The sequence below is a fragment of the Mus musculus genome, chromosome 15 (assembly GCF_000001635.26).
Source record: "Mus musculus strain C57BL/6J chromosome 15, GRCm38.p6 C57BL/6J".
Taxonomy (NCBI): Eukaryota; Metazoa; Chordata; class Mammalia; order Rodentia; family Muridae; genus Mus; species Mus musculus.
Window position 1 is genome coordinate 102308749 of NC_000081.6, and position 22946 is coordinate 102331694.

Sequence of the window (22946 nt, forward strand, 5' to 3'; positions counted from 1 at the left end):
CCTTTACAGACTGCGTTACGTGATCTATGTCTGTGGGATGGCGGCTTGAGAGGGTCTGGTTTTTTTTTTTTTCATTTTTCAAGACAGGTTTTCTCTGTGTAGCCTTGCATGTCCTGGAGCTCCCTCTGTAGACCAAGGTAGCCGTAACCTCATGGAGATCCTCCTGCTTGTGCCTCTCAAGTGCTAGGACTAAAGGCCTGTAGCCCATCCCCCCAACTCAGCGCCAGTTCCAACTACATAGCAAGTTCGAGCGAGGCTAGTTTGGGTCACATGACACCCTGCCTCCAAGGCCCAAAGTGTGTCGGGTTGTTGTAGGCCTCCTGAGAGTGGTCGATAGAGTTCTGGGAATGTATGAACACCCCAAGGTCCCAGGTTTCAGAAGCCTGGGGGCTAGGGGACATACAGGCGCTCACAGGAACGGAGTCAACATGTTGCTCTTGGCTGACCAGCCCTTGCAGGCTCTGGAGACCCTCCTGCTCCTGCAGATTGTATCTAAGAGACTGCAGGACCACGCAAAGGCAGCCAGCTCTTCCTGCCAGCTTACCCAGCTACTCTTGAACCTTGGCTGTCCCAGCTATGCGCAGGTGAGTACTGGTTTGTTGAGTCCGAGGCCGCAGGGCCAGTAGCTTTAAAGGCCCCTTTCCTTGAGAAGGTCTGGCTGTAGTGCATTAATTAGCAGGAGGAATTCTGGAGGCGGCCCTGGGAACAGGAGCTTCTTTCCTGGCCATTGAGTTCTGCAGCTCAAACCTCTTTTCCCACCTGTCCCTCTTGACTTAGTTGATGCCTTGTTACCTGTGTGCGGTTTGTCATACTGTTGGCTTTCAGTGTCTCCCCCACCCCTTTTCTTTCGTGGCATCGGTAGTGGTTGAACCCATGGTTTCAGGCACACTGACTGGATAAGAGCTTTGCCACTATGCTCAAGCCCAGGCCTTCTCTTGTATTTCATCGAAGTCAGCACAGATCTGATCCCTCCTAAAAGACTCCACGGCTTCTCTGACAATCTGAAACTACTCTGACTTTATAAAACATTTTTAATAAAAAATGATTTTTTTCGTGAATGTACTCACTTTACATGCCAACATCATGTATTTATTTACATGTGTGTGCCTACTTGTCCATATGTGTACCACATGTATGCAGGACCCGTGGAGGTCAGAAAGGTACTGGATCCTTTGGAACTGGAATTGTAGGTAGTTATTAACTACCCAGTGTGAGTGCCAGGAACCTGATCTTAACTATTGAGCCATCTCCCTAGCCTCGTCACCATCTTTTATATTTTGGTTCAGTTTTTTTCCTGCCACCTCCTTCTGTGAACCTAAGCCAGAGTGTACCCCTTACTCTTCATTTCCTGTATGTGCCCCCGTCTGTAGTTGTTTTAGTCCCTCATCCCAGAGTGTACAGCTCCGTCTCTGGGGTTTGTTTTTGTTTGTTTTTGAGACAGGGTTTCTTTGTATGAGTACTGGCTGTCCTGGAACTCATTCTGTAGACCAGGCTGGCCTCACACTCAGCCTCTGCCTCCCAAGTGCTGGGATCAAAGGCGAGCCCCATCACTGCCTGGGTTTTCATTTCATTCCTAAAGGCAGAGATGTGCACCAGAGATCCTTATGTGCCTCTCCTCTGACTGTTGCCTCTCCCAGGTGGCTGAGGGTGTTTCTCTATTGTCCTTTGTTTGTTTTTGTTTTCTGGTGTGGTAGTTAACTGAAAGTATTTTAAGCATCAAATGAATAGCTTTTGCAGATTATATTATTAGAGATAATACAGTATTCAGTGCCTTGCTTGCCAATGCTTCACTCCGTCTTAATTTGAAGAGTCTTGACTAGCATGTGGGTGGTGTCATCTGTCTCCCTCTAGTTGTATCTGGAAGAGGCGGAGTCAAGCCTGAGGAGCCTGGACCAGACAAGTGACGCGTGCCAGCTGCTGTCCCTGACCTGTGCTCTGCTTGGAAGTCAGCTCTGCTGGGCTTGCCAGAAGGTGATTCTCATGATGGAGCCCAGAGCGGGCCCTAGGCTTGTCCGATTCGCAACCTATGGTCACAACCCTTTTGGGGGCTTGAAGGACCCTTTCTTTCACAGGGCTATCCTGACTATTGAAAAACACAGATATTTACAATTCATAACAGTAGCAGTTATGAAGTAGCAACAGAAACAATTCTTGGCTGGGGGTTGCCACAGCATGAGGAACTGTATTGAAGGGTCTCACCCTTAGGAAGGGTGGCCGTGCCCAGCTAGTGTTTATATGGATCCTGGTGATTGAAACCAAAAGGCTGCTTTTCTTTTTTTTTTTTTTTTATTTTTTTTTTTTAATTTATTTATTTATTTATTATATGTAAGTACACTGTAGCTGTCTTCAGACACCCCAGAAGAGGGTATCAGATTTCGTTACGGATGGTTGTGAGCCACCATGTGGTTGCTGGGATTTGAACTCGGGACCTTCGGAAGAGCAGTCGGCGCTCTTAACCACTGAGCCATCTCGCCAGCCCAAAAGGCTGCTTTTCAAGCTTGGTGTTTACATGGCGGTCTATCCCCTCTTCCCAACCCCTTTTGTTTTGTTTTGTTTTGTTTTGTTTTGTGGTGCTGTGGATTAGCAGGCCTCCTGCAGGCTGCACAGCTGCCCTGCCACTGAGCTACTCTCCAACTCACCTCTCACTTGAACATTCCAAGGCTCTCAACCTCAGGACATCTTTTGGGATCTTCATGATATTTATCTATGCTCTGAGATTTTCCCATATCTAGGCAGAATGTTCAGGACCATGAAGAGCAGTAGAAATTTCCTCACCTAGTAGTAAAGATACTAATTTTTTTCTTTGCCAGTTTCTGCATTGGCAGAATACATAAAAGGGGGTTAGAAGCTGGGGGGGGGGGGCAACACAGGCTGATGTGGTAGCCATTTCTGTAATTCTGAGACTGAGGCTGGAGGAAGTAGACTTTGAAGTCAGCCTGGGATGACTATCTCAAAAAGAGGAAATAGTGGTTTGGGTGGGAGGAGACAGTGGTCTAGGAAAATCCAGTAGGTTCCAAAAATTCTCAATTTTGCTCCAAATCACCTGTGAGCCTTGATCATCTCTACTTCTGTTCAAGCTCTAGTTTTTTTTATACATTTCTTTCTTTTTTATTAACTTTATGTATATGTATGTATGAGTGCACTGTCGCTGTGCTGATGGTTACGGTTGCTTGCTCGCTCCGGCTTAAAGATTTATTTATTATATCTAAGTACACTGTAGCTGTCTTCAGACACACCAGAAGAGGGTGTCAGATCTCATTACCGATGGTTGGGAGCCACCATGTGGTTGCTGGGATTTAAACTCAGGACCTCTGGAAGAACAGTCAGTGCTCTTAACTGTTGAGCCATCTCTCCAGCCCCAAATTCTAGGGTTTTTTTAGGGGTTGTTGTTGTTGTTTTTCCATTCTTTTTGTTTGTTTGTTTGGGGTTTTGTTTTGTTTTGTTTTTCGAGACAGGGTTTTTCTGTATAGCCCTGGCTGTCTTAGAACTCACTTTATAGGCCAGGCCTCGAACACAGAAATCCGCCTGCCTCTGCCTCCCGAGTGCTTGGATTAGAGGTGTGCGCCTCCACGCCTGGCTTGTTTTTCATTCTTGAAGGCAGAGATTTGCACCCCAGACCTCTAGGGGCATCTATAGCTTATGTGACTTTTCTTTCTTCCTTCCTAGGTAACTGCAGGCGTTTCTTTGTTGCTTTCTGTGCTTCGGGATCCTGCCCTCCAGAAGTCATCTAAGGCTTGGTACTTGCTACGTGTCCAGGCCCTGCAAGTTCTGGCTTTTTACCTCAGTCTCTCGTCCAACCTCCTCTCAAGTGCCCTGCGTGAGCAGCTCTGGGATCAAGGTGAGAGAATGGGGCTGCTGGCTTTCTTGGGTATGGTCATGATTTCTTGTGCTGGTGATTTTTCTTTGCAGCCATCTGCCCGTGCTGTCAAGCTTGTCAAGCCACCTACCTGGAACCTGCCTGTGCCTGTGGCAGCAAACGTTTTCACCTCAGCTGCTCCCTGTAATAATCCCTTGGCCAGCAGCTGCTTGGAATGTTAGAATAAAAGGGATCTTAGAGGGAAAGAGCTCTGTGTTCAATTAGTTCTGTCTACCCATGGTGCAGAAGGAAGAGTGCCTTGTGTTTGCTATCTTAGTTGAAGGTCTAGGCTTGCTGTTGTAATCATCTCTGCCCACCTCTTCCACACCAGGCTGGCAGACCCCGGAGACGGCGCTGATTGATGCCCACAAGCTCCTCAGAAGCATCATCATTCTGCTCATGGGAAGTGATGTGCTCTCCATTCAGAAAGCAGCCACCGAGTCGCCCTTTCTGGACTACGGTGAGTCAGGAGGAGAGCAGGTCCCTGTGGGATTGCACACACCAGTTGTGATGGCTGTTGTGTTTCCGGTGAATCCGACTGTGGCTCCACATTGATGTCTGTCTTTCATTCACCGCAGGTGAGAATCTGGTGCAAAAATGGCAGGTTCTCACAGAGGTGCTGACCTGCTCGGAGAGGCTGGTCGGCCGCCTGGGTCGCCTGGGGAACGTGAGTGAGGCCAAGGCCTTTTGCTTGGAGGCCCTAAAACTTACGACTAAGCTGCAGATACCTCGACAGTGAGTACGAGGACCAGTGCTGGCTCCTGCCATGTGCTTTTGAGTGTGGATTCCCCAGTGATTATAGAAACTCCATGTTATATCTAGAGAGATTGGTGGGAGAAGGCTAAGCAGGAAATGCTGAGATAATCAAGGTTAGAAGCTCATATGCCTGATAAATCTGTAAAGGACAACTAGTATACTCTCTGCCTTTGCTTAAGCGTTCGTCCTCATGCGGCTTGGTAAGGAGCTCGGTTGGGATTACCTGAAGTGTGATTTGGGATGAGACTGTTAGAGCAACACTTCTCAAACTGTGGGTCCTGACCCCTTTGTGGGCTTGAACGACCCTTTTCATAGGGGTAGCATACCAGATATCCTGCATGTTAGATATCTAAATTATGATTCATAACAGTAGCAAAACTACAGTTATGAAGTAGCAATGAAAATAACTTCATGGTTGGGGGTCACCACAACATGAGGCACTGTGTTAAAGGGCTGCAGCGTTAGGAAGGTTGGGAACTGTTGGTATAGAACGTTTCTACCAGAGAGGCTGTAAGTCAGTTTATGGACTCGGCAAAAGATGTGGAGGCCTGGGCCTGGGAAAGGGTAAGGAGAGACTTCGAGGTAAACGGTAGTCCACTGACTGGTTCTCATCCCCTCCTCACAAGGTGTGCCCTGTTCCTTGTACTGAAGGGTGAGCTGGAGCTGGCCCGGGGTGACATTGACCTCTGTCAGTCAGACTTGCAGCAGGTTCTCTTCTTGCTCGAGTCTTCCACAGGTAAGCTACCAAGTTCTCTCCCAAACTTGGTGGGGAGAGTTCATATTACAGCATTTACAATATATGGAAAGGTTTGGATGCATTCTAGTCAGACAGGTTTTCTGGTTCTACACAATACTGACTTCAGCTCGACCATTACTGTCTGTGTCGTGTCTCCCCCCCCCCCCCCAACCCCCAGTGCCCTCCCAAGTCCCCAGTGGTCCCCCAAACCCCCAGTGGTCCCCCCCCCAGAGCAAATCTGCACAGGCTGAATTTTCATGTTGCTACTATGATGACTTCGGCCTCTTTCTTTCTTTTGTTCTTTCTCTCTTTCTTTCTTTTGAAACAAGGTCTTTCTGAGTAGTCCTGGCTGGCCTGAACTCACTAGTTAAACCAGCTAGTGAGCTTTAAACCATGAGCTTTAAACTCATGGAGATAACCACATCTGTCTCTGTCTCCCCAGTGTGGTGACACATGTCTCCCCAGTGTGGTGACACATGTCTCCCCAGTGTGGTGACACATGTCTTCTATTCCATGATTCTGGAGGCAGATCTCTAGGAGTTCCAGGCCAGCCAAAGCCTTGTAAGGAGACCCTGACTCAAAAAACAACCAAGCAAAATAACTATTTTAGGGCTGACAAGATGGCTCAGAGCCATTAAGCCTGACATCTTGAGCCACGTAGTGGGATGAAGAAAGCTCTTTAAAAGCTGTTCTCTTAACTCCTACATGTATGTGTGGCACGATCATGTTCACACACACTAATTTTTTTAACAAAGGATTATTTGTGGGCTGGAGATTAAAGGTATGTGCCACGATGCCCAGCTTGTCCATATTCTTACCTGTGTCACCTTGTGTGCACCTTCTCTAACCCAGGTAGGAACACAGCTTTGAGGTATAGGAGTGGCGTGTGGACTAGACTGTTGATCCCTTGTTGAGTGGGAAGAAAAAACTAGGGTTTTGGTTTTTTGTTTTTCTTTTTTTGTATGTTACATAGGTACTCTGAGTAATTTGTAAGTAAATAGTGCATACAGTTGTGGGGTTGAGCCCTGAGGTAGGTAGAGCTCTTGAGACCATTTCTCAGTGTTGTAACTTGTGATCTGTCCTCTCCCTAGAGTTTGGTGTTGTGACCCAGCATCCAGACTCAGTGAAGAAGGTGCACACGCAGAAAGGGAAGCATAAGGCTCAAGGCCCATGTTTCCCACCCCTGTCAGAGGAGGAGCCCTTCCTGAAAGGTCCTGCCCTTGAGCTGGTGGACACTGTGCTCAACGAACCTGGTCCCATCCAGTCCTCTGTAAACTCCTCCCCAGTCCTGAAAACCAAGCCACCACCCAACCCTGGCTTCCTGTCTCACTTGCCCAGCTGTGACTGCTTACTGTGTGCCAGCCCTGCCCTCTCAGCAGTCTGTCTGCGCTGGGTGCTGGTCACTGCCGGAGTGAGGCTGGCCACCGGTCACAAAGCTCAGGGTCTGGATCTGCTGCAAGCTGTGCTGACGCGTTGCCCTGCAGCCACCAAGCGCTTCACACAGAGTCTCCAAGCTTCTCTGAATCACAGAACAACCCCCTCTTGTGTTCCCAGCCTCTTTGATGAGATCATGGCTCAAGTGTACACGCACTTGGCATTGGAGTTCCTGAATCAGACATCTGAAAAGAGCCTGGGGAAGGTCCTGGCGTCGGGGCTGAAGTTTGTGGCAACACGGATACAGAGCTTGGAGATCTGGAGAGCCCACCTGCTCTTGGTTCAGGCCCTTGCAAAGCTGGCCCACTTCAGCTGCTGTACTTCCGAACTCTTTGCAAGCTCCTGGGGCTGGCACCCACCATTAGTAAAAAGTCTGCCAGTCTTAGAGCCTGCTAAAATTCGGAGACAAAAATGCTCTGGACGGGGCCGCCGGCGGATAGCCTCTGTTCCCCCACCCCTCCATAACAGCTCTCAGAAAGGTCTGGAAGAGGAAGGGCCACCTTGTACCCCTAAGCCTCCAGGTCGGGCTAGGCAAGCTGGCCCTCGTGTCCCTTTCACCATATTTGAAGAAGTCCACCCCACCAAGAGCAAGCTCCAGGTTCCCTTGGCTCCCAGGGTCCACAGGCGGGCCCAGACTCGCCTCAAGGTAAGGATTGTGGCATGAGGATGGTTTTGTACAGAGCATAGGCCTTGTCGATGAGCTCCCAGCCAAGAGGAGGGTCGTCTGTCTGCAGCACACCACACCCTGGTCCCTCTCAGTTGTGGCCTTTGTTTCTCCCTTTCCTTCTGTCCCTCTGTTGTCCTTCCTCTCCATCTTCTGTTGCTTCCTCTTGCAAACTGAGACCATGGGCTTTTGAGTGGCAAGTGCTGTGGGAAGTCAGTTCTGACCTCATCAGAGGCCTGCGAGTGCCTCCATAGTGCCACCTGCTGTTTGAACCTGTTGTTGAGCATCTCATGGCCTTTGTTTCTCCCTTTCCTTCTGTCACAGGTGATCTTCAGTGATGACAGTGACCTGGAAGACCTTGTCTCAGCTGACACACAACTTGTAGAGGAGCCTAAGAGGCGAGGGACTGCTTCCCGTACCCGGGGCCAAACTAGGAAGGGACGTAGCTTAAAGACAGATGCGGTGGTTGCTATAGAAAGTACCCCTGGACATTCCAGTGTCAGTGGGAGGACTCGGAGGGCCAGGAAGGTGGCTTCAAGAAATTGTGAAGAAGAGAGTCCCAAAGCACCCCTCTGTGTCTGGGCCAGCCAGGGACCCGAGATCATGAGAAGTATCCCTGAAGAGGAGCCAGTGGACAACCATCTGGAAAAAAGCTTCGAGATTCTCAGGGGTTCTGATGGGGAAGACTCGGCCTCAGGTAGGACTTCAAGGGCAAGAAGCAGAAGGCACGTGTTCTGAAGTGTTTGTCGGGTGTCCCTGGGACCAAAACTTAAGAAATAACAGTACCAGTGCCCAGAAGGAAAACCCTTTGCTACCTCTGGGGAGGAAGCATGAAAAGCAGTGGTGTCTCCCCAGGTGAGAAGGCGGCAGCTGCAGACACTGGTCTACCCGTAGGAGAGTGTGAGGTGTTGAGACGGGACTCCAGCAAGGCAGAGAGACCTGTCTTGTACTCAGACACGGAGGCCAATAGTGACCCTAGTCCTTGGCTCCCACCCTTCTCAGTTCCTGCACCCATTGGTGAGTATGCGGACTACTGAGCTTAGATTACCCAGAGGGCTGAGCCAGCTCTCTTAGTTTTCTATCCTTTTTCAGGAGGCACACTTTTAAAGGACTTTTTTTTTTTTTTTTTTTGACATATAATCTCATGTAGTCCAGGGTGGCTTGTGGGATTACAGGTATCATCACATCTAGCGCTTGCTCGTGCTCGCTCGCTCTCGCTCTCTCTCTCTCTCTGTTGGGGGGTGCTGCATGTGTGTCATTTGTGTGCACACGTGTGTAGAGGCCAGAAGGGGACATGGAGTGTCTTTCTCGCTTGCTTTTGCTCGCTGATGGAGTGGCTGCAGCCCCGGGGCTGTACTTGTTTCTGCCTCCTTAGCACTGGAGTTATAGGTGTAACTATATCTGTGCCTGGCTGCTGAGCATCTAAGCCTTTGGCTCCCCAGTGCTGGGATTGAAGGCTCAGCTTTTCATTTATTTGGGAAGAAAGTGGCATTTGCATACCTGTCTGACCTGAGGAGGTCAGAGGGCACCTTTGGGAGTCGCGGTACTCCTCTTTACCCACTGAATCATCTGGTTGGGGATCCTTGCTTTGCTTTTGAGATGGAATCTCATGTAGCTCAGGCAGGCCTTGAACTCCTAATCCTCCTGCCTCAGCCTTTCATGTGCTGGGACTAACCTGCATGTACTACCACACCCCAAAGGCTCAGCTTTTTTTTTTTAAAGACTTTCTCTTTTCATTTTATTTATTTATTTATTTATTTATTTATTTATTTATTTTGGTTTTTCGAGACAGGGTTTCTCTATGTAGCCCTGGCTGTCCTGGAACTCACTTTGTAGACCAGGCTGGCCTCAAACTCAGAAATCCGCCTGCCTCTGCCTCCCAAGTGCTGGGATTAAAGGTGTGTAACACCACGCCTGGCTTTTTTTTTTTTTTTTTTTTAAGATTTACTTATTTATTTATAATAAGTACACTGTAGCTGTCTTCAGACACTCCAGAAGAGGGGGCCAGATCATGTTACAGATGGTTGTGAGCCACCATGTGGTTGCTGGGATTTGAACTCAGGACCTGTGGAATAGCAGTCCATCCTCTTAACCGCTGAGCCATCTCTCCAGCCCCAAAGGCTCAGCTTTTAAAAAATTTATTTTTTGAGACAAGGTGTAATATAGCTTCCACTGGTCTGGAATTTTCTATGTAGCCAAGGCTTATCTACCAAATGGTAAGAATATATGCCTACACCACTATGCCAGGCTTTTTCTTTTTCCTCTAGTTTATATATATATACACCACACACACATACACACTGTCGCTGTCTTCAGACACACCAGAAGAGAGCATCAGATTCTATTACAGATGTTTGTGAGCCACCATGTGGTTACTGGGAATTGAACTCAGGACCTCTGGAAGAGCAGTCAGTGCTCTTAACCGCTGAGCCATCTCTCCAGCCCCTTTCCTCTGATTTTTTTGAGGCATTATGTCACTGTGGTCCCAGCTGGCCCGGAATTTGAGAATATTGATCCTCAGTTTCTAAAAGTGCTGGGATTAGAGGCTCAGCCATCCCTGTGTCTCCCAAACTGTCTAGATCCAGCAGCCTCTGAGCCTGGTTGGATTCTGCATTTTATGTAAGAGACTTAGTCTGCCTGCACTTTTGTCTTTTTAGTACAAAGGGTCTTTGGGGAGGACAGGGCGCAGTGAAGCAGTGAGGAGATGTCCTGGCTCAGTCCCTTGGATGCAGCATCTGCTCTTCATGGAAGGTGGGGCTGGGACTCCCTGGAAGTTCCTAGTAATTAAGAAGCAGGATGCGGGCTGGAAAGATGGCTCAGCGGTTAAGAGCACTGACTGCTCTTCCAAAGGTCCCGAGTTCAAATCCCAGCAACCACATGGTGGCTCACAACCATCTGCAATGAGATCTGATACCCTCTTCTGGTGTGTCTGAAGACAGCTACAGTATACTCATATATAATAATAAGAAATAAATCTTAAAAAAAAAAAAAAAAAAGAAGCAGGATGTGCTGGGTGTGGTAGCTCACGCCACTAATCTCAGCACTTGGGAGGCAGAGGCAGGCGAATTTCTGAGTTTGAGACCAGCCTGGTCTACAGAGTGAGTTCCAGGACAGCCAGGGCTATACAGAAAAACCCTGTCTCGAAAAACAAAACAAAACAAAAAAGAAGAAGAAGAAGCAGGATGCCCATCGTAGCAATAATCTGACTTCTTTCTAGATCTTTCTACCCTGGATTCCATTTCTGACTCATTGAGCATTGCTTTCCGTGGTGTTAGTCACTGCCCTCCAAGTGGGCTCTATGCTCACCTCTGCCGCTTCTTGGCCCTGTGTCTGGGCCACCGAGATCCTTATGCCACTGCGTTCCTTGTTGCTGAGTCTATCTCCATCACCTGCCGTCACCAGCTGCTCACCCACTTGCACCGACAGCTCAGGTGAGGGCTTGCCGTCTGCTGGGTAAAATGGGTAAACTGCCTGAAAGGAGCCAGACTCATTCTTGTGTTGTCTACAGCAAGGCCCAGAAGCAGCAAGAATCACCTGAACTGGCAGAGCATCTGCAGAGGCTGGACCTGAAGGAGAGGCCCGGAGGTGTCCCACTGGCCCGTATCCAGCGCCTCTTTTCCTTTAAGGCTTTGGGATCTGGCTGCTTCCCCCAGGCAGAGAAGGAGAGTTTCCAGGAGCGCCTGGCTCTGATCCCTAGTGGTATAGTATCTGCTTTTGCCTGTATCCTGTCTTTTATACATTTAGTTGAAGGGCTGAGTAGATGAGCTTAAGATATTGCTTAGTTTACCTGGCCTTGTGCCCTTTGTCATCTTTTCCTTTTTTCTGAGACTGGATCTTTGTGTGTAGCCCACCTTCTGGGTGCGGAGATTTTAGGCGTGAATCACTACCTCTCTTGTTAGTCACGCCTTTTTATATATTAGCATTTGTTTCTCACAGCATTTGTTTCTCAGTTCAGAATTGTTCTTTCTTCAGCGTGTGTTGAAATGTCTGGACTCTCTTGGTGTGGAAAGGGGTGGTGTGAGCATTTTACTCTGAGTGGAAGCCTTTGTTAATTGCTGAGAGGGGCCTGCAGAAGTACTGGTTGCCTGTCAGTTGGGAGCTGTAGCAGAAAGAGCTTAGCTGTTGCTCCATTGTCCAGGGAAGACACTGCAGAAGACAAGGCTGCAGGTACCTCCTGACAGTTTACATGACTCTGGGTGTGTCTTCTCTGTCTGGTAGGGGTGACTGTCTGTGTGTTGGCTCTGGCCACCCTCCAGCCTGGAACCTTGAGCAACACTCTTTTACTGACCCGCCTGGAAAAGGACAACCCCCCAATTACTGTGAAGATCCCCACTGCCCAAAATAAGGTAGGGTTCCTGTACCAAGGACTAGTGTTCCAGATTCTGTGGTAAGGGATGGGAGGTGAGGATCCCAGGGGAGACAAACTCACAACATCTTCTCCTCCCAAAGCTCCCTCTAAGCGCAGTGCTGAAAGAGTTTGATGCCATCCAGAAGGACCAAAAAGAAAACAGCAGCTGTACTGAGAAACGAGTATGGTGGACGGGCCGGCTGGCACTGGACCAAAGGATGGAGGTGTGTGCTCCTGGGGTGAGAAGCTGAGTCCTGCCACAGAAAGGCTCAGAGGGTAGGGGGCAGTACCTCCTGAGCAGAGGTCCAGGTCAGTGTTGAGCTACTTCGAGCCCTTTCTTTGCTCGATACAATTATGATCTGGGCATGGTTGCTTACACCAGTAATCCCAGTACTCTTGAGGCTGGGGCAAGAGGATTATCTCAGGTTCAAAGACAGCCTGGGCTATCGTGAGTACCAGGCCACAAAGTAAGACCTTGTTTCATAAATACAAAGTAAACAAAACAAGTTATATCATATGAGGGGGAATTTTAAAGAAGAGCTCCAGATTTAAAAGGAGGTATGGCAATGGAATGCTTAAAGATACTCTGATGTGTGGTAGCCCCTTCTTCAATCCCCACACTCGGGAGGCAGAGGCAGGACAGTGGGACTTGGGGACATCATTAGCTACATAGCAAGTTTGAGGCCATCCTGGGTTCGTTTCTTCCCTCCCTTCTTCCCTCTCTCCATCCATCCCTCCCTCCCTTCCTCCCTCTCCCTCCTTCTTCCTCTATGATGACAAGGCAGGAATATAGCTTAGTTGGAAGAGTATTAGCTTAGAATGTAGGAACCCCTGCGTTTAGTTTGATTCCCAGAACAGCAAAAAATCCTGTGTGCTTATACCAGCTAGTAATCTTAGCACTTAGGAAATGGCAGCAGGCGGACCAGAAGTTCAAAGTCTTGGTTTTGGTTTTGTTTGTTTTGAGACAAGGTTTCTTTGTGTATTACTTGCTGTCCTGAACTCACTCTGTAAACCAGGCTGGCCTTGAACTCAGAGATCTGCCTGCCTCTGCCTCCCCTAGGGTTAAAGGCAAGTGCCACCATGCCCACCAGCTTCAGAATGACTTTTGGCTACATAGGGAATTTAAAGCTAGCCTGGGAAATATAAAATTGTATTTCAACAAATAAATACTGATGAGCTGGGCGTGGTGGCACGGGCCTTTAATCCCAGCACTCGGGAGGCAGAGGCAGGCAGATGATTTCTGAGTTCGAGGCCAGCCTGGTCTCCAAAGTGAGTTCCGGGACAGCCAGGGCTATACAGAGAAATCCTGTCCTGAAAAGCCCCCCAAAAATAAAAAATAAATAAATACTGAAGACGTGAGTGCAGTGAGACAAGCCTGCAGTCCCAGCCCTGGGAGCTGAGAAAGGAGGATTGCTGCCAGGTCCAGGTCAGCCTGAGGTCCTCTCTCAAAAGAAAAGACTAGGTGTGGTGCACCTTTAGTCCTAGGAGCCCGTAGTTCGAGGCTAGCCTGGTATATTTAGTGAATTCTAGAATACCCAGAGCTACATAGGGAGGACCCTATCTCAACAAAAGAAAAGAAAAGAAAAGAAACAAAACAAAAAACAGTCAGCCTGAAGGATGTAGACCCGTTGTCCACTGTTCTTATTTGACAACAACATAGTGACATCTCCAACCTTTGAGTGTCTCAGAAAAGGAAAAGACGTTATAGACATCTAAGAGTAATAGAATTTCCTGATTTATAAAACATTTTCTGTCTAACTGAGAGATCGGTCCCTGCCCTAGGCACTCATCACCGCCCTGGAGGAACAGGTGCTGGGCTGCTGGAGGGGGCTGCTGCTGCCATGCAGTGCTGACCCCAGCCTTGCCCAGGAGGCCTCCAAACTACAAGAGCTGCTGCGGGAATGTGGCTGGGAATATCCTGACTCCACTCTCCTGAAAGTGAGTTCAGGAAATGAAGGGGAAAATAGTTCTGTCCCACCAGCCATAGTGGTGGAGTATGGCACCCACACCCACTAACCACTGTTCTCCTGTAGGTCATCCTTAGTGGGGCCAGAATCCTCACCAGCCAGGATGTTCAGGCCTTGGCGTGTGGGCTGTGCCCAGCCCAGCCTGACCGAGCCCAAGTGCTCCTGAGCGAGGCAGTAGGACAGGTTCAGAGCCAGGAGGCCCCTCGAAGTCAACATCTTGTATTGGTGTTAGACAAGGTAAAGAGCTGGGGCATGAACGGTGTCCCAAGGGTAATGAGCATGGGGTCTCCTCTAGGTCCCTTCAGACATTTGAGTTTGTGTGGCTGTTGACTGTGACCATGGAGTGCTTTTTTTCCAGGACCTGCAAAAGCTGCCTTGGGAAAGCACGCCCATCCTCCAAGCACAGCCGGTCACCCGGCTGCCCTCCTTCCGCTTCCTGCTCAGCTACACAGTCACTAAAGAGGTGGGCAACAGGACACAGGGCCTGAGTGACTGGCTGTTGGGTAAAGCCTAAGGAAAGAAGGCTAGCACCGTGGGAGACAGGAGGGGAGGAACAATGGGTCGGTTATGGAAAGGGCTTAGAGTATGCTGGGGCTGGGCTTCACGAACTGACCAAGAACCTAATTGTCAGTGCTTGTCCCTCAGGCTGGAGCCTCATCAGTGCTGAGCCAAGGTGTTGATCCACAGAATACCTTCTATGTGCTAAACCCTCACAGTAACCTGTCGAGCACAGAGGAGAGATTTCGAGCCAGTTTTAGCAGGTCAGGTGATGAAGGGGTTTAGTAGGGTGGGGAAGGGCAGAGGTTCCCTCACATAAGCAAGGGCGACCATGAGTGCTTTTGCTCCAGAATCAGTGGCTGCTTCTCATTGCTGTCAGCTGCTCCCTCCCTCTGCTCTATCGTTGTCTGCCAGGTACTGACTTCCCAGCTTCTTCCTGCAGTGAAACTGGCTGGAAAGGAGTGATTGGGGAAGTGCCAAGCCTCGATCAGGTGCAGGCTGCCCTGACAGAGCGGGATTTATATATGTGAGTGTTTGGGGCAGGGAAGTTGGGAGGGGACCATGCATTATGGTTGATTGGGCATTTCAGAGCCTCGAAGCAGGTGTTGAGTGCTGTCTCACTTCTTCTGCCTTAGCTACGCAGGGCACGGAGCCGGTGCCCGCTTCCTTGATGGGCAGGCTGTCCTGCGGCTGAGCTGCCGGGCGGTGGCCCTGCTGTTCGGCTGCAGCAGTGCAGCCCTTGCCGTGCATGGAAACCTGGAGGGAGCTGGTATCGTGCTCAAGTACATCATGGCTGGCTGGTAAGACCAACAGATGAGACCTGCCCTCGGGGCACTAATCCTGGCCCCCATGTTCAGTGTTCCTCCTCTCTCGGCTCCCCTGCACCTCTAAGCCAGGGAAGCTCCTCGTTCAAGCCTCTACTCACTCAACACCAGTAATGTTTTCCAAAGTTTCTTGTTACAGAGCCCTTACTTTGTATTTCTTCACTCTTTCTCCCAAGCCCCTTGTTTCTAGGTAATCTCTGGGATGTGACTGACCGTGACATTGACCGTTACACAGAGGCTTTGCTGCAGGGCTGGCTGGGAGCAGGCCCAGGGGCTCCCTTTCTCTACTATGCCAGCCAAGCCCGCCAGGCCCCTCGACTCAAGTACCTCATTGGTGCTGCACCTGTAGCCTACGGCCTACCTATCTCTCTGCAGACACCCTGAAGCTGTCTTGTCTATGGTAGAAGCTGTGTGACTACCTCCAAACTTGGTTTTGATTATTTAGAATTTTTAAAGTGATTTTCCCTGGTGTTTTGTATGAAATATTTTCTTTAATGTGACCTTAATAAAGATATTCCAAGCCTCAGTTTGTGAGAGTTGAAGCTACTCCCTCACTCCTGCTCTGTGATGTAAGCAGATTGGAGAATTTGCTTACATAAGCAGGACAGAATTTGCTGCTGGAGCTTGGGTGATGAAGCTGAATAGAGGGCCATCAAAATACTGAAAGTGGCCCTGTGGTGCATGCAGAGGCCAGCCTGGTCTACTTAGCAAGTTCTAGAATAGCCAGGGCTATACAGAGAAAACCCTATGTCCAAAAACAAAATGTACAGAGTGAGAGGCAAACATCCCTATGAGGTAAAGGCCAGCTGAGTCTTTACTTTTGAGTTTCAGCTAGCCAGTGCTACAAAACAATACCCTGGCAGTTAAAGTGTTCACACTGGAGAAAGGAAAGGTAGTGATAGGGCTATGCTGATGTTTTTAATCCTTCCACTGCCTTTGAATCCTGGATGATTTTAGAAACCATTGCCCTTCCCACCAAGGCTGCTACACTTTGGCAATGGCAGCAGCAGATTCAATGGGGTTTGCTACTCATATGGTTTGTTGCAACAACTACACCTTTAAAAGTTTCTGGGAGGGGGGGGGGTGCTGGTGAGATGGCTCAGTGGGTAAGAGCACTGACTGCTCTTCCGAAGGTCCAAAGTTCAAATCCCAGCAACCACCCATAATGAGATCTGATGCCCTCTTCTGGTGCGTCTGAAGACAGCTACAGTGTACTTCCATGTAATAAATAAATAAATAAATAAATAAATAAAAGTGTGTGTGCACCACCAATATCTGGCTGATATTGTTAAAAAAAAAAAAAAAAGTTGCTGGGAAGCACACAGACCCTTCCTATCCAACACACAATGGTGGGGCTAGACAGACACTCAGCAGTTATGAGCACTAGGTTGCTCTTTCAAAGGACCTAGGTTTGGTTTGCCTGCATATATACTGAGACATAAAAATAAATGTAGTTGGTTGGCAGTTGTTCCTTTTTGGCACTTGCACTTTATCCTTTAAAGCGCGTTAGTGGTACTGTCAGAACACAGGTTCCCTGCTGTCCTGTCGCGGGCTTGTCCCAACAACGCGCAGTAGCTTATACCGCTTTACAATCTTGTGGTTGTGTCGTGAGTCCGAGAGTTTCGAGTCCCTTGAAGGCCCAAGCCATGTTTGCTAACTAATTTTATAACTACCTTCCTCTACTACCCATTCTGTATTTCCTTCACCTTCAGCCAGCACCTCAGCAGGTCTTGGCTCTTTTCCTGGAGGATTGACCCATACCTTCATTCCTGATGGGTCTGTGTCCTTTGTCATCCTGCTTGGATTAGGCTGTTGTAGTTTCCCATTGACTTTAATCACAGGACATGGTAGTACTAAGAGACGCCCTAAGGGATCTCCTACACTCCAGACATAATCTTGCTTACCACCATTGTGAAGAGGTAATCCAATTTCCCCATGGTAATCTGGATCTATCACCCCTCCTAACACTGTTATTCCATTTTTAGCCTGTTGGTTTAAGGGCATTAGAAGCCCAAAATGACCAAGGGGAAGTCTGAGCTTCCAGTTCAATGGAATGTTTGTTGTAGCTCCTGGTAGGAGCACTCCCCTCTCTGGAGCCAAAACTTCTAGGCCAGCAGAACCTAGAGTTATGGGGACAGGAAGCCAAAATTACCGTGCTAGCTTTAGTGTACTCTGAGAAAAGAAAAACTTGCGTTCTCTAATTAAGCTTGAGATCCGAAAAGCGGGTCCGAAACACAGGATCATAGAGACGACGGGCGCAGAGCGTATCCCCTGGCGGCACCACGGAGGTAACGCGGAGGGCGGCTAGAGCGTCACTCGCCCAGGCGGCTTCCTCTTCGGCAGTCCTCCTTCCCAACATGGCGCAGTCGATTAACATCACGGAGCTGAATCTGCCACAACTGGAAATGCTCAAGAACCAGCTGGACCAGGTGAGGACCTGTCCCAGCACCTTCCTCGCGCTTCATATCCTCCGACCGACCGCCCGCCCGGTCGGGGAGGCTTCCTTTCCCAGGGAAACCCCTATCCGGTCCCGGGTCCCGCCCCCTCAGCCTGGGCCCCGCTTTCTTGAGCTGACCCCTTGTTTTTTCCCGGCTTCTGTAGGAAGTGGAGTTTTTGTCCACGTCCATTGCTCAGCTCAAGGTGGTCCAGACCAAGTACGTGGAAGCCAAGGACTGTCTGAACGTGCTGAACAAGAGCAACGAGGGTATGGGCTAGGCGGGTGAGGGCGCCTGGGGATGCCGGCTTCTCCTTCGCTTTTTCCTAGTTCCAGTTTTCGTTAAAGAAAACTGTTTGTTACTTAGTGTGTGTGTAGCCACAGGAGCCCCCGCATGTTGCCTACAGAAAACTAAAATGTACAAGACATTTCCTCAGTTGCTGTGTTCTTTTCACTGTCTGTGAACACTGAGCCCTGTTGGGAGCTTCCCCTAACGTCTTCGCGTGGGAGCCGCTAGCCTTCCCCAGCTGTTTGTCTTTATTACTTTCACAGGAAAAGAATTACTGGTCCCACTGACGAGTTCTGTATCCTTTCCACGGGAAATGCTACCTTACATTCTTCCACAGTCTTTCCCAAAAGCGGGGAGAGTTTTGATTTTAAGAACAGTCGAACACTTAACGTAGCTCACTTGTCTAACGTTGCACCAGTGTCCATGTAATACTTTGTATCAGAGTTCGGTGAAGAATTGAAATGTTGTGTTTCTCTTTGTTTAGAGATGTCAATATGGAGACAAAGCTGGCATTTGGCTAAAGCCAGTAGAAAAAATGTTAGGATATTGAAATTGGGAACTTGCCTCTTTTTTCAATTTCACCTTAATTGCCGCTCATCTCTAATAGTGAAAGGTAGATTGTTTCCTCCTGTTGAAATGACCTGTTGTCATTTCCACCAGGAAATGACAGTCGAAAGAGAAACCTAAGAATAGCAAAGTGGTGAAGACTGTTTTAAGTAACAATAGAGCCGGCAAGGTGACGACGCAGAGCGTAAAACCCACACATACACACTGAGCTAACTTTCTGATACTAATGGGGTGGAAGGAGAAGACCAACTCCCAGAAGTTGTCCTCCGACCTTCGTGCTCCATGGCATGCACACTTGTGAAAACACACACACAGACCAAATACATGTAAGTTTAAAAGTAGTAATAATTTGTAACTAGAGAGATGGCTCAGCAGTTAAGAGCACTTGCTCTCAGTGAGAACCCAATTGGGTTCCGAACATCTACATGGTGTAGGTGACAACAATTCAAGGGGATGCAGCAACCTTTTCCGACTTCTGCAGGCACCAGGCATGCACATGATGCATACACATACACATAGTTTTGTCTTAGGGTTTCATTGCTGTGAAGAGACATCATGACCAAGGCAACTCTTTTTTTTTTTTTTTTTTTTTTTTTTTTTGGTTTTTCGAGACAGGGTTTCTCTTTTAGCTCTGGCTGTCTTGGAACTCACTCTGTAGACCAAGCTGGCCTCGAACTCAGAAATCCGCCTGCCTCTGCCTCCCGAGTGCTGGGATTAAAGGCGTGCGCCACCACGCCCGGCTGCAACTCTTGTAAAGGCAAACATTTCATTTGGGGCTGGTTTAGAGTCAGAGGACTCAGTCCACTGTCACTGTGTCTGGAAGAATGGGAGCACCCAGGGAGACATGGTGCTGTAGAAGGAGCTGAGAGTTCTACATCTTGATCCAATTGGCAGCCAGGAGAAGAGACCATCTTCCAGGTAGCTAGGAGGAGGGTCTCAAAGCCCACCCCCACAGTGCCACACTTCCTCCAACAAAGCTATATAGCTCCTAATAGTACCACTCTGTGGGCCAAGCATATTCGAACCACAAATCTAAAATTAAATATTTAAATCAAAATTAGTAATAATCCATCAGGATTCATGGTTCAGGGGAAGTGAGGCCGGCTTTTCACTCACACTATTCTGGAGCTTTAGGAAAGAATCCTAAGTATCTGATCTGTTCCTTCTGGAAAGTGGAAAAATACAGGGGCTCCTTTAAAGAGGAGAGATGGGATCAGGACCAGAAAGTGTTCCAGCTTCTGTTGTGTCCCTCCAGTTACAGTGACCCGTAAGTTAAGGCTTCCGGTCTCTTGGTTCTCCCAGCTGCAGCTTTTTAGAAAAGGACACCTTGGGGTTAGTACCCTGGCTGACAAACCCATGCCGCATGCTGGGTCAGTTTTTTCTTAACCCTGCCCTCTCAGATGTACGTCCCCGGGAAGCTACACGATGTGGAGCATGTGCTTATTGATGTGGGAACCGGCTACTACGTGGAGAAGGTGAGCGGGGGTGGGGGTGGGGAAGTTCTGAGGAGGTGAGCGACGGGAGCTTAAGGGGAGAGGTGTGGTGTAGGACAGGGTCTCTCTAGTCTTTCATTCACCTCTGCTCTTGCAGACAGCTGAGGACGCCAAGGACTTCTTCAAAAGGAAGATAGACTTCCTCACCAAACAGATGGAGAAAATCCAGCCAGCGCTGCAGGAGAAGCATGCCATGAAGCAGGGTAAGTTCTGCCTAGGGTACCTCTTTTGTAAACTAACTCTTATCTCTCTTTCTGTAAAGTAGTATTTATTATTCCTCTGTGTGTGTGTGTGTGTGTGTGTGAGTGAGAGAGAGAGAGAGAGAGAGAGAGAGAGAGTGTGTGTGTGTGTGTGTGTGTGAGAGACAGAGAGAGAGAGAGACAGAGAGAGACAGAGACAGAACAGACAAACAAGGGCCATAGAAGTGCTGTGGTATACATGGGAAGGTTGGAAGAGAATTTTCAGAAATTGCTTTTCTCCTTTTACTCTGGTCCTACAGATTAAACTGTCATCAAGCTTGTGTAGGAAATGCTTTTATCTGTTGCCATTTTATAAGCCCCCAGGAAACACCTGATGCTTTCTTCCTCCATGGTAGGACATTCATTGCATAAGGCATGATGGTACATACCTGTAATCCCAAGACTGAGTAGGTTAAGGCAGGAGGATTGCTGTGAATTTCAGGACTGCATAGCAAGACCCTGTCTCAAAAGAAAACAGCAGCCAGGATTTGTGACATACACTTTCTTTTTTTTGTTGTTTTTTGTTCTGTTTTTTTTTTTTTTTTTCGGGACAGGGTTTCTCCGTGTAAACCTGGCTGTCCTGGAACTCACTTTGTAGAACAGGCTGGCCTTGAACTCAGAAATTCACCTGCTTCTGCCTCCGAAGCCAAGTGCTGGGATTAAAGGGGTGTGCCACCATGCCCGGTCTGTGACACACACTTTCAATCCCATCATTTAGGATGATGGCGGGAGGCAGAGGGATGATTTTTTTTGTTGTTTTTTTCGAGACAGGGTTTTTCTGTATAGCTCTGGCTGTCCTGGAACTCACTCCCAGGCTGGCCTCGAACTCAGAAATCCGCCTGCCTCTGCCTCCCGAGTGCTGGGATTAAAGGCATGAGTCACCACGCCCAGCGAGATGATCTTTAGTACATAGCCAGTTCAAGGCTGCGTGAGACCCTACCCCCAAATAGATATAGTTGAATAGGCCTGGGGACATATAGCGCAATGGTAAGGGTACTAGCTAAAATTTATTTTATGTATGCATACATACGTGTGTGCATATGCACATATATAATTGACCTACCATACTATCCATTTAAATGATTAATCCACTCGTATGTGGTGGGGCACACCTGTAATTTCAGTACTTGGTGAGTAATCTGGGTTGGAGGCCAGGCTAGGGTAAATACCAAGATCATGTCTCAAAAAAAAAAAAAAAAAAAACAACACGGGCCAGAGAAAAAGGTTCAGCAGTTACTAGCATTTAATGTGCTAGCGGAAGACACAGGCAGCTTGCAACAACCTATAACTCCAGTACCAGGAGATAATGCCTTCTGTAGCTCCTGCATGAACATGGTATGTACAGGTACACACACACACACACTATAAATATTAAAATTAAAAAAGAAAACAAACAAGGTCTGGCTGGGAGATGGCTGAGTGGGCTTGCTGCATGACCATGAGGACTTGAGTTCAAATCTCCAGCACCCACATAAAAGTTGTGGACATGGCCCAAGTACTTGTAAGCCCAATGCTGGTGGAACAGAGACAAATAGATCCTAGGAGTTCACTGGCTGGCCAGCCTAGTTGAATTGGTGAGGCTCAATAAAGACCCTGTCTCAAGGGGTAGGCAGAGAACGACAAAGCACAACAAGACGCCTCATGTTCTCCGTTGGTCTCCTCCACACATCACATATGCCTAGTGGTGGACACATGCCCACACCCCATACAAGTATGAAGGAAGAATATGGATTGTAGCATGAGACTTGAGGACATCTCCTCCAGGTTAAAACCATGTCTCTGTGGGAGGCAGATCTCAGTGAGTTTGAGGACAGCCAGGACTATGTAAAGAGCCTGTCTCAAAACAAGCAACAACGTGAAAGATGTTTCTGTTTCTCTTTGATATCTGGCGTGTTATTATCTAGATTCTGAAAGTGATGTAACGTATGTAAGTGTTTGAATGACTGAGAAGAAAGATTCCTGTTAATGATTCGGGATGAAATGGCTGTAAATAAGCTGGGCGTGGTGGCACGCACGCCTTTAATCCCGGTACTCGGGAGGCAGAGGCAGGCAGATTTCTGATTTCCAGACTGGTCTACAGAGTGAGTTCCAGGACAGCCGGGCCTATACAGAGAAACCCTGTCTGAAAAACCGTAAAAAAAAAAAGAAGAAAAGAAAATAGCCTAGATTCTATAGCCAGTCTACTTGGCGCAGCCTCCTGATTTATTTTTTGAGTGGTGTTAGGGATTGAATATGGCCTCCAGTCTGACAGTCTTTTCTGCTTATGGTTAACATTTTGTTTATTTTTACATTCCAGTGGTTAGCATACTGACAACCCTGTAGACTCTAAGTCTGTGTGTTTGTGTCCCCCACAGTTTAACGGCAGTGTTCTTAGCCCTGGGTTCTCACTAGGCTGTGACTGCTCCTTCTTTTCTTGTAGCTGTCATGGAAATGATGAGCCAGAAGATTCAGCAGCTCACAGCCCTGGGGGCAGCGCAGGCCACGGTCAAAGCCTGAGAGTGCACTGCAGAAATGAAGCAGAGTGAGGGACCCTTCTTCAAGGGGCCTGGGACTTTTTCCGGCAATGGCCTCCTGGGAAAGTGGCCTGGGAAGAGAGTGTTTTGTGTTTAATGTTAATAAATGTGACCGCTGCGCAAATGGGGTGGTCTATTCTTGCATTAAACAAGGGCCTGGTGCTGAACTGGGAGTGCCCAGGAGGTGTACTTTTGCCAAGAGCCCCCTAGCCACACGGCCTTATAGAGGTTCCAACCAGAGGTTTGGGGACCTGTAAAAAGGTTTTGCGCTAAGTAGTGCACAGTGTTGTTGCCATGGGGACGGATGGCGGGCGGAAGTGAAGCTGTG

At 48.5% G+C, this 22946-nt stretch overlaps 2 protein-coding genes and 1 non-coding gene across 7 annotated transcripts in view; all 3 read left to right on the forward strand.

The window, feature by feature from the left end:
- Positions 1-15609, forward strand: part of Espl1 (extra spindle pole bodies 1, separase) — a 28104-nt gene extending 12495 nt beyond the window's left edge. For 3 of the 5 annotated variants that reach the window (XM_011245396.3, XM_006520258.4, XM_006520259.4), the window contains 20 exons: positions 450-584; positions 1852-1971; positions 3667-3838; positions 4188-4316; positions 4435-4591; positions 5239-5348; positions 6440-7428; positions 7771-8143; positions 8302-8463; positions 10664-10877; positions 10955-11145; positions 11665-11792; positions 11896-12018; positions 13577-13732; positions 13828-13998; positions 14120-14224; positions 14407-14522; positions 14702-14785; positions 14895-15059; positions 15260-15609. In XM_011245396.3, coding sequence (XP_011243698.1) covers positions 450-584; positions 1852-1971; positions 3667-3838; positions 4188-4316; positions 4435-4591; positions 5239-5348; positions 6440-7428; positions 7771-8143; positions 8302-8463; positions 10664-10877; positions 10955-11145; positions 11665-11792; positions 11896-12018; positions 13577-13732; positions 13828-13998; positions 14120-14224; positions 14407-14522; positions 14702-14785; positions 14895-15059; positions 15260-15467 — 4008 coding nt within the window. In that variant the 3' untranslated portion in view covers positions 15468-15609. The remainder of the gene's footprint in view (positions 1-449; positions 585-1851; positions 1972-3666; positions 3839-4187; positions 4317-4434; positions 4592-5238; positions 5349-6439; positions 7429-7770; positions 8144-8301; positions 8464-10663; positions 10878-10954; positions 11146-11664; positions 11793-11895; positions 12019-13576; positions 13733-13827; positions 13999-14119; positions 14225-14406; positions 14523-14701; positions 14786-14894; positions 15060-15259) is intronic. The other 2 variants (NM_001356312.1, NM_001014976.2) reach the window with 1 other exon arrangement.
- A 1758-nt stretch (positions 15610-17367) lies between these two features.
- On the forward strand, positions 17368-22742 carry Pfdn5 (prefoldin 5). The gene is made up of 6 exons (NM_027044.3): positions 17368-17512; positions 17685-17787; positions 18070-18101; positions 19774-19848; positions 19964-20069; positions 22525-22742. The coding sequence occupies exons 1-6, from the start codon at positions 17441-17443 to the stop codon at positions 22599-22601; spliced, it is 465 nt and encodes a 154-aa protein (NP_081320.2). The 5' UTR covers positions 17368-17440; the 3' UTR covers positions 22602-22742.
- On the forward strand, positions 19900-19961 carry Gm51296 (predicted gene, 51296). The gene has a single exon (NR_162787.1). It is a non-coding gene; the product is annotated as a predicted gene, 51296 (primary transcript).
- Positions 22743-22946: the final 204 nt, after the last annotated feature.

Excerpts from the sequence above, each read along its gene's own strand:
- Pfdn5 (NM_027044.3), top strand. The coding sequence starts at position 17,441 with ATGGCGCAGTCGATTAACATCACGGAGCTGAATCTGCCACAACTGGAA. Across the intron at positions 17,513-17,684 it reads TCAAGAACCAGCTGGACCAG|GAAGTGGAGTTTTTGTCCAC; the intron begins GTGAGGACCTGT and ends CGGCTTCTGTAG. Across the intron at positions 19,849-19,963 it reads CCGGCTACTACGTGGAGAAG|ACAGCTGAGGACGCCAAGGA; the intron begins GTGAGCGGGGGT and ends CTGCTCTTGCAG.